This window comes from Rhea americana, unplaced genomic scaffold (assembly GCF_003343005.1).
Source record: "Rhea americana isolate MKP2758 unplaced genomic scaffold, rheAme1 scaffold_7, whole genome shotgun sequence".
Classification (NCBI taxonomy): Eukaryota; Metazoa; Chordata; class Aves; order Rheiformes; family Rheidae; genus Rhea; species Rhea americana.
The window spans coordinates 10152560-10162930 of NW_028186867.1; the positions used below are offsets into that span (position 1 = coordinate 10152560).

The following is a 10371-nucleotide window of genomic DNA, read 5'->3' on the forward strand; positions in this document are numbered from 1 at the left end:
GGGGGAAGAATGGGGAGAGAAGCTATTTTGTTGTTTTTTGACACCAGCCTATTTCCTCCATTCTCTCTTACCAAACGTCCGTGCTTGAAGCAGCCACGGAGCAACACCAACCCGCCGCAGGTGCAGAAATTGCTGCCCCTCAGGAGCCACGGCCCGTTTGGCAAGGGTGCCGCTAGCAAAGCCGCCGTAGGCCAATGCGGGGTTTCACCAGTTCTCGCAGGGCCGAATATTATTTGAAAGAAGGCACGGGCTCGCAGCCCACCCTCTGCCTCTTYGCATTGCTTTTCCACCGAGCACAAACGCAAAGGGCGACCGCGCGCTGCTCGCGCAAGGCAGCCTTTGGGGAGCTCCCGGGAGGCRTGCTCGCTGCGGGCTCCCGTGTGCAGGAACCACGCTGCGGCGGGGAATTAGCGGGACACATTTGACTGGATATCTCCAAGCAGTTAGGTACAATCCGCAGAGGACTGCTGCCAACGAGTTGAGTCAGTCCCAACACAACTCCAGTGTAAGGACTGGATTTGCCTGTTGCCATTTATTGGTCTTGGAAGCTGCTAGTTCAAGCCCTTAATATAATCTGAATTTGGATGGAGAAGCRAGATGTAACTTGGGTTTTTAATTCCTTTTTTTTTTCTTTCCACCTCAGTCAACAGTGGAACTCCATTTTTAGCTGGGAGATGGGATTAATCCACAAAAACTTCTGTTTTAAAAGTCAGAGAAAGAAAATACAGGGGACAGCTTATTTTCAGTGCCTATTCAAATACATGTGTTTTTTAAATATACGTCTTTGGTCATGGTGTTTTTCATTAGTTTGGTTCTAAACTATGTTTTTGAATGCAATTTTAAACAAAAAGGAAAATGGGCTCCTCTGCTTAGCATAAAGCCTAAAAGCCATCTTTCCATAACAACACTAAAGTGTTGCACAGTCTCCACACCATCAGCAACAAGAATTTTGCCAGAACAGGCTAGAAAGTGAGTATGCAGTGTCAATAGCATCCTTAAGTTTTAATAGTCTGACAGTGGTAAAAAGCACAAAACTATTACAGTTTATCAGTCACCAATGACAATGTTCATCATCATCACTTAGAAGAGGACCTTCTAAAAACAGCAGGCTTGAGTACCTCCCAGCCAAGAGTCCTAGGAGAATGGWGTTTTATCACCCACGTTCACTTATAATCAATAATCTGAAACATTGCTAAACCCCAGGAGTCTACAAGGGTTCTCATGTTGCACCACTGTTGCAGAAGGACACACAGGACGACTTGCCTATCCAGTGCAAAATARCAGAAAAGCTAATATGATAAATTACTTTCATCTTTTCTAAGATTACAGATTAGTTTGATAAAGAATACAGAACTAACAAATCTCAAAAACTACCTGTCAGAGGAGAGTATTGTTCGAGCTGAGGTACTTCCAGGCAACTGCCTTAGGATGGTTACTTGGCTTGGCTTGAGCTTATTCAACATTTTCCTCAAAGATTTGAAAGTATATCTAAACTCACTGCTGACTATATTTCTAGACAAAACAAAAGCTGTCAGTACAGTTAACTAAAATGACAGAGCTGTCACGTAAGAGATCTAGGAACACCTGATAGGAGGAAAAAAAAATCTTGTGAACGGTGCATTTTTTTTTCTTTAATAACCAAATCTCAAGTTATACATCAAAAAAAAAAAAAAAAATACCTTGAACTCTTGGAAAACAACAGACTGAAAAACTGACTCTAAACAGGGAATTGGTCATAAGGGACAATCAATAATGTATCCAGAAAGAAGAGGCAGGGGATTTCCCCTACATAGAGATCACGGGTAAACCCCATAGCAGAGTATATGTCCTTCTTAAAAGTACACTGAGRCATTGGGAGTGGACTAACAAAAATAATGACAGCACAAAATTTTAGGAAGTCAATCAGAAAGAATATTGGGAGATAATTTTTTTAATTTTAAACATATTCCCAGCAAGAAAATACAACATTCTGTTGACTTCTTTTGCAGAAACCATCTCCATTTATAAGTGGAAGCTGAAGCCAGATAAACTCTAACCACAAGTAAGGCATACATTTTTCAGAGGGATTACTAACTTTTGAAATATGTTAACAAAATTAGTCATAGGTTATGTTTTATGTCATTTTCCAGAGAATGCTTTTTCTCTAGCATAAAACGATAAGCATCTACACCAGAGGTTAGACCAGAGGAAGGGCATTAAACTCTCTTACCTTAACTCCTAATATAAAGCAAGAAGAAAGGAACACTCCACTGGATGTCCAGTCCAGACTCAGCTGATAAAGGGCTTTATATAATCTCCGTACTTTATTATAAGCGATACAACATTTTAGACGACTGATGATCAATCCTCTCTGAATCCTTTCTCCTTACTCTTTATCTTCCTCAGTTTGCCAGTGACCAGATGACCTGTAACTGATTTTCTCGATCCAGATTTCCAAAAGCCATTCTGCTATAGCCAAGGAGGTATGACCTCTTTAACCTCAGGATCAAAAACCTCAAGAGAAAAACAGTATCTAAAAATATTAGACATCTTTGGTCTACATACCAGAAAGGTTTCAGACCCTCCCCAGGCAAAAAAAAAAAAAAAAAAAAAAAAAAAAAAAAAAAAAAAGAAGAAGAAGAAACACACCCGCACATCCCCCTCAAAATCCCTGCCATATATTCACAGAAAAATTATCTATTCCTCATCCTTCATAACAATGAAGAATAAAGTAATTATTTTGTTTGTTTTGTTTGGTACAGCTTACCATCAGAATTTATGAATTATAAACTGATTTCTAATTTCTAAAGCCATCATTACAGATCAGGTATATATTTAACTCCTCACCTCCAATTCTGTTATTTATTTATTGTTTTCTCTTTAACTCCTTTTAAAGAAAGTAGCTATATTGCAAAAATCATTTCAGATACCTTGTTGCACTAAGTCATGGAGATTCACTTATATCATTTCCTCTGCTACCAAAAATCTTCAAGAAATCATATCCTTTCATGTCAYTGCAGCCCATTATTACCTATATGCAAAGAAAGAATATACTATGTGTAAGCTGTTATCAGAAAATCTCAGCTTCAGCGCTTGCTGACTTTAATACATTAACATTTGAAATACATTATCTGTTCTTGAAACAATTAAGCAGTTATTGAAATGCTCATCTTTCTGTTTCTTCTCCCTTCAGTATTTAAGAATGTTACTAATGAACATACTGTAATTGCGAATAAATAAAGCATAGTATATCCCAAGAAGATGCTCCCCGCGTTTACAGTATTTTCTCCCTATAGATAGTCAACATGTCATCACAGAGTGGGCTTACAGATAAAATTGCTTGATACATTTCTGAAGATGCCTGCAGCAAACCTATGCCAGAGACAAGTAAAGCAGAAACTAGCATACACAAGCAAAAGAATAAAGGAASATAAGGTTTCTGGTTACTAATCTGTCAATTGCAGATTATCATGGAAATTAAACTTTTACATGCTATTAAATTGTACATAATGAATATTTTTATATATATTTAGAATAAGTGTATTTATTCTAAATGGCCGCATATCAGCTGCTAAGGGAGCACTAGTACTTGCATAAATTCATCACATCAGCAGAACTGCTACAGTTTTGCTGCTCCATGTATTCCAGGAAAAAGTTTAAACAACAGATACTGGTTATCACCTATGTTCTGCAGCTGCGTTTTTAGAACTGGACAATTTCACCAAGTGCTTATCTTACAAAGAGGAGATAGCAGCCTACTTTGTTCCGGATTTGCACCAAAATAAAAGTGTTTTTTTTAAAAAAAGTATATATATTTTTAAAAGTATCTTTTAGAAGCTTAAGACCKCTGTCATCCAACCTGCTACTTCCCAGAAACTTAAAGAACAACCAATTATTTATGCTCACTAGGTGAATAAGGAAGCTGTTTGTAACAAATACATGCATTCTGGAAGCAGAGAAGCCTTCAAAAGCAGTACAAAAATGCTTTGTCTTTCTTTTTCATAGTTGTGGCTTAAAAAAGACATGAGTTAAATGCATACTTGTTAAACCCCAACCTCTTTCTCTTGCTTTTCAATACATATACATGGACCTTCACTAAAAAAAAAAATCTGCTTCAACAAAGGGCTCCTCACTTCATACAAGCTTTAGAGAATATAGCTGATGTCCTGAAGCATTTTCATATCAGAGAATGAGACTCCGGCCTATTTTTACTATAACAAACATTTATCCTATTGCAAAACTACTCACATGTTTACAGATATGTAAATACAAATGTGCTTGCAGGACTGGACCACAAAGAGTACGTGCTAACTAGTAAAACTAGATGCAGTAGTAACAGACGTACTTAACACTGACTGAGCCACAGCTTGTGATGTGAGTCAGAAGCGTTCAACATCTTTTTACTTTGCCACCATGTAAAACAAGGGAGAAGTTAATGCAACAATGAAAGCTTTTGGCAAATTGCATCCTGTGCTTATTTGATAGCGATGATTAGCACTGCATATAAAAGTGACTCTAAAACCAAACAAAATCCTTTTGGCACCATTTCAACCTTTTATCCTTGACACTCAAATCTCAAGTTCCAGCATACTAAGTTTTCAAACTTGCAAGATCAACCATAGATTAAAAATCTTTATATTTTAATAAAAACCTGTAGTAGAGCACAATTCAGGGGACCTTAAAATATCAAAATATTCAATGGAAAGCATGTTGTAGATTAAGAAGAAAACCTGGAGTCACGCAGAAATTTATAGAACTTAGTGTTTTCAATTAATAAAACAGGTTAARTGTTTTTAAAAGTCACACAGGAAACATTAAGAGCTCTCAGGCAGGACAGTGCTCAAAGTCCCTAGGCAATTATAAAATCAGTCATTTTTAGACAAATATTATGTTATACAACACTGGAATGGAACAACTGTGGTCTCTTGAGCAAGTCAGCATTTATTATATTATTTATTATATATTATATATTATTTATAATGTCCTAGATATTCTAGGACCAAAATAGTTCACTATACTAAGAATTATTCCCATTAAGACATTCTAAGATTAAATAATAAAAGTCATTTGGTAGATTAGTTATGAAATTCTGCAACACATAATAATGCACGCTTCATTTGGTTTTAACACCTAATCTCCATTGGATCAAGACGATGAATACAAACAACTTCAGTTATCTGTTAGCCTGTTCCTTTCCAAAAAGGAGCTTCTGTGGCACCATTGGTAAGCTCTGCGATTAGGACTGAGAGAAAGGAAGTGATCAGCTGCTTATCGAACAGGCCCCTGCTGTAAGGCACCACAGCAGAAGGCTCCTCGACTTCCAGACCACATACCACTCCCACTGTTCTCTGCAAGTGACATCTAACTACCTTCAAAAGGTGATACAAATTTTATTTTTTCTTCATCTTCTCCTCACCCCCAACCAAAGAGAAAGTATGCGAGTAATACTTTGAGATACAGGGTTAGGTTAAGGAGACTTGCAGATGTCACATCAATTTATCACTTAAGTACATACAAACAGATAAAGTAACTAAATCATGGAAAAATTAGTTTGTTTAAGCACATGGACAAAAYAGTTCTTGCATGATCAGCAGAACATTAAAAATATGAAATCTGTGTTATCAYTGCAAGAAAATTATGCAAATTTCAGTGCTCATATTTGAGTTTAAAATGAATGCCTTAATTATGTACGAGAAGGAATATAATCATACCCGGGCTTGTCACAGAAGAGCTRCTTAGGAGAGAYGGAATCACACAATCAACTTGCAGTCATTCACTGAAGTCRCYGGTTTCACAAACACTCTAAGTGTTGCATGCATCTGCTTAGACTAAGTGTAAACGAGCTACTTTAATATAGATTTTAGCAAAAAAAACTAAGTTACTATGAATCTCTTCCCCTCTCATTGTTTCCTAAACTTGTTTCTGATCAGGTTGTCTGAAACTGAGTTTTCAAAATACAAGYGTTACATTACAATTTATTTTTAAGGGTTCAGAAGGCAGGGAATAAGGCAGGGATGCTCAGGAAGGAAAAAAAGGAGTGTTCTTCAGAAGCAGCACGTTCTTAAATAAAACCACTAAGTTTTGGCTACAGATACACTTTATATTGTGTCACCAATAGCCATCTTGATTTCATACCAAGGTGGACCAAGAGTCTGATATATCTATCTACATCTCAAAAAATGCTGTCATACTGCAGACAGATCTGCCACAGCCATCCTTGATCAAAGGAAAGCAATACAATGTATTCCTCCATTCATTTGTTTGCTTTTTCAATGCAGCTATTTTATAACTTATGAAAATTTAAGTTAAAAAAAAAGGAAGAGCAGATTTTCAAAAGTATTTAATAGATAAAAGTTATAATCTAATGAGCATGAATGGCAATTTGAACATTTTACATCCATATATACAAACCAAAGAATTCAGAGAGAGGTAACAGAGTGAAAACAAGAAAAATGCTCACAAATTACAAAATAAATTTGTGGAATGCAATTTCCAATAAATACAACAGTCTAAATGATCATCCCTAGTCTGTGCATGCATTAGGTATAGTATTTATATACTTCCTTGGAAAATAAGGTGAAAAGATGGTCCAGAGTCATCTCAGAAAAACTTAAATACTCTGTAGGTACTTCTAGAAYACAGCAATAGCAACCATGTTCTGCTTAACTTTTTTTGCATGTGAGGGATCCCTCCTCCACTCCCAATCGAAAGAAATATAATTAGCCTGCAGGCAATCCTGGCATACAGCTCTCAAACTGCTAGGCAGAATAACGCTGTAGTTCTCCCGTACCTGTGCTGATACAATGAATAGACAGATTACTCTAAGATAAATCAGACACCTGTTACTTTAGAGAAACCAAATTTTAATTCAGCTGTCCAGTGAGACTAGACTGCAAAAATGAACATGTTCATAAATTATCATATTAAAAGAAATCTGTAGATGAAAGAGATGCCATCCTTGYATATGTGGGACTGCATAAACATCACCACTCTTATCTATTAGTGCAAGTTTACTGRCTAATAAGCCTACTGGGAAGGAAACAGCTAGCACATATATTTCACAGTCTTGGTCAGCCCATCATGTCTAGAAGTAATAGCTCTGTCCTGAGGTATCCTATGAGATACTAATAGAGGGAGCTCCCAACTTTGGTAGTTTTGCATTATTTATAATAGYAAAACATTATCAGAAATAACATAACTACAAAAGATCACTTCAAAACACAAAAATAATTGCTGCAGCGTATTTTGGATTTTATGATTTTATTACAAGTGCATGAAGGGACCTATTTTGGCCAGAATTTGCAGTTTTGCAACTGCTTTCTTTTTAACATTTAAAATGCACATCCAGCTCTATCTGCCAGAATCCTCAGAATTAGGTACCTTCCATGAAAACACCACACGCAGGAATGCAGCAGATGCATCTTGTTACTTTAGTCTCTGTTTTGCTTAAAGTGCTGATGAATCCCAATTTCCCATGGCTGGCTCTCTTCATGAGTGCTTCAGTATCCCTTCCTTCCCCTGAATCTTGCTCTGGTATCCAACTGAAGATTGGAGTCAATATATTAATAGCATACTACATTTTACAAAAAAAAAAAAAAAAAAAAAAAAAAAAMAAAAAAAAACCCTGCTATTTTGGCACTTTACAAAAACAGAGAAAAGCACAGAATAGAGCAGAAGTGACTATAAAGAAAACTGCTGATCAAGCCAAGAGGTCATAGATTTTTTTTTTCCAGTGAAACATACATTATGTTATCTTAAATTTCACACAAAGGCAATGTTATGTGTAGGTATTCTCTACATTCTGAAATAAACAGTGCAATAACACCCATGACAAAACAGCATAATGGGCTGTCAGGGAAAACATGGAAACAATGCARTGTAAATCTCCTTAGATCTGTTTTGCCAAATTTAACCAATAAACCAAAGGATAAAAATTCAGACTGGATTGAAATGGGAGTCACTGAACATCTCTGTATGGACAAGAGCAATTAAGTGTCTGAAAATACCAGTGAGAAACTGACATAACATTCAACTTATTTTTAATAGTTTACTCTGGGAAGTTAAAAAAACCCCACACAGGTATTTAATAGAGGGCAAAAAATGGMAATAAAACTAAAATAAAGCTACTGTGCAGAACTTACTGAAAGTAAATTGCAAGTTCCTGCCCAGTACAGTAGAAAAATATAATTTCATCTTGGAATAGCTTTTTCTGAAGAGGTATCTTTTTACTTCCATTAACTAATTCTCTAATTTTATCACAGCTCTGAATTTTGAGAGTTAAAACACAGGATTAGATGTTACAGCTCATCCAATCACAAAGTAGCTTCCACTTTAAACCTTGTTCCTGTTTAAGTATCTAAACTGTACTAAAGTTTACTCCTCCAACAAGAGAGTATATTCTGACCAAAGAAAAGCAAAAACCCTAATAGTTTTAGCTAGTGCAAATTATATCTGTATTTAGTGTCTAATTTTTAAYAGCCTTTTTGCCTCACTAATATTCCAAGTAGCCGGTCTGGCAGAATACCATCACTAAATTTACACAATTCGACCGGACAAGAGTGTTGTCACTCTTTATAATTTGGAACAGTCAAACAGAATCATTTAAGAGCCAGGTCTCTTCCTACCTGAYTACAAACACTTAGCTAAAAAGCTGATTTTCATCAGATTTTCCCTCAGTGACTTGCACACAGAAATACAGACCCATCATCACAGATACATATACTACAGCTGCAGTTTCAAATAGGTAAGTACTTGAAGTATTAAATATACATATTTTTTCATRTTTACAGAAATATTGTCATTCTCTATATGAATTAACACAGCTTGTACAGGAGAGGAACAAAAAGCTGCTGAAGCTTAAGCAAAAACACATAATGGGAAAAAAGTTTAGGCACAGGTTCAGCTCTGTATTCCTCATTACGTATCACAGTCAGCTAAGTACAGAAATGAGCTTCACGGTATTCAATCTTAGAAAGCTTCGCTATAATTTTTGCCACATCTTAACTATTTTTAATATTATGGCAGCACAAGCAAGACATTTCTACACAAAGAACTCCAATCAAAAACGGGGAAACTTTATACAGTTACATTTTTATAATAAGCCTCTCACTACCATACTTGATAACTAACTTCCTAGAAAAACTGTTTATCAGCATAAATTTAAGTCATTCAAATAAATTAATGATTGCCTATCTTAAATTCCAGTGGCCTGCTTTGACAGTCAGTTTCTCTCAGTAAGAGAGCCTTTTAATTTAAATACCTTCTATGTATGTTTTTTCCCCATGTCCTCACGGATAAAAACCAGCCTCTTAAGCCTACACCTTACAATTACCTTGTCTACTGATATTACTATGTTTCGAATAAGGCTTTGGTTTAAACAGCAAAAATATCTACTTTGTTTATCCTACTTGTCACACTGTAGGAGTACTTCAATTTAAATACGCATCTTCTAAATCATAATCACAATCTATAAAACTTTATTTTGATTAATGAAAGTGGTGTACCATATTCATATTTTAAAGGGAGTTGGAAGAAAAGAACTATTCTGCTTAATGACATCAGCTTTGCTGAATTTAAGTGTGGTTTCCTACAGAAAACAGGSAGAGAAAGCAACCAGGCCGCAAGCCCAAGAAAGCACAATACAAACACTTACGATCGATCTTTTGCATGCAAAAAATGTAATTTGCAAACTTCTACAGTGTCCCTCCTTCAAGCACTGTCTAGGGCTTTTGTTTTCCTGTTAGATTAAAACAGAAAAAAAGGGAGATTAAAAAAATTCAATGAATTTCTGCAGCACAAAGTGACATCAGAATACCTCAGAGAAAGGTTAGCCAGACCTTTGCTGAGACACAGTAACTTATACTTTCTTCTTAAGCTACATTTTGGCAATCTGCTTGAAATGTGAAGCTCGCAGACTTGAAAGGGAATAAATAATAGCTCTTCTCCTCCCAGGGCTTGTTCTGGCAGCACGAGACCACCTCTCCCCACACCGAGGGGCATTTTGTGCCCGAGAGATGTGACGCCCTGAGGCTGGTCACAGCTTGAAGCAGCTCCTGCGCTCGTCGGGGTCGACCCGAAGGGCAGCGCCGCAGCGGTTAGCGCAGCCAGGCGCTCCAGGCTCGGCCCGACCGAGCCAGCCCCGGCTGCCGCCGCCGCCGCCGCCAGTGGGGCCGAGACACCGCCCACGCCGCCCCGCAACGGCCGCTCGTGAGCGAGCCTCCCCCGCGGGGCGGCGACGGGAGGCCGCGCTCACCTCCAGGACGCAGGGGCTCTCCAGCAGGCACTGCCGGAGGTCCTCCCTGACCCCCCCGCAAGCCCGCCTGTCCTCCTCCTCCTTCTCCTCGTAGTACTTGGGCATGGCGGCAGCGCGCCCGCGCCGCCCCCTCCCGCGGC

General features: G+C 37.7%; 2 protein-coding genes across 9 annotated transcripts in view; both read right to left on the minus strand.

Annotated features, from left to right (window-relative positions):
• Positions 1-3374, minus strand: part of INPP4A (inositol polyphosphate-4-phosphatase type I A) — a 137412-nt gene extending 134038 nt beyond the window's left edge. For 3 of the 8 annotated variants that reach the window (XM_085321558.1, XM_085321557.1, XM_085321555.1), the window contains exons 1-2: positions 2910-3373; positions 2210-2493 (exon numbers count right to left, since the gene is read on the minus strand). The gene's annotated coding sequence lies outside the window, so the exon portion shown is untranslated. Of the gene's footprint in view, positions 1-2209; positions 2494-2909 lie in introns of all 8 variants that reach the window. The other 5 variants (XM_085321553.1, XM_085321554.1, XM_085321560.1 and 2 more) reach the window with 3 other exon arrangements.
• Positions 3375-7222: 3848 nt separating this feature from the next.
• COA5 (cytochrome c oxidase assembly factor 5) lies at positions 7223-10345 on the minus strand. Its single transcript, XM_085321562.1, has 3 exons — positions 10232-10345; positions 9632-9715; positions 7223-7520 (listed from the first exon to the last, which is right to left on the minus strand). Exons 1-3 carry the CDS (start codon positions 10334-10336, stop codon positions 7479-7481), a joined length of 231 nt encoding a protein of 76 aa, XP_085177688.1. The 5' UTR covers positions 10337-10345; the 3' UTR covers positions 7223-7478.
• Between the last annotated feature and the right edge of the window lie 26 nt (positions 10346-10371).

Bases quoted from the DNA above. Each gene is read 5' to 3' on its own strand.
- COA5 (XM_085321562.1), bottom strand. From the start codon at position 10,336: ATGCCCAAGTACTACGAGGAGAAGGAGGAGGAGGACAGGCGGGCTTGC. The intron at 9,716-10,231 runs GTGAGCGCGGCC...TTAATCTAACAG, and splicing joins AGAGCCCCTGCGTCCTGGAG to GAAAACAAAAGCCCTAGACA. The intron at 7,521-9,631 runs GTAAGTGTTTGT...TCCAATCTTCAG, and splicing joins TTGCATGCAAAAGATCGATC to TTGGATACCAGAGCAAGATT.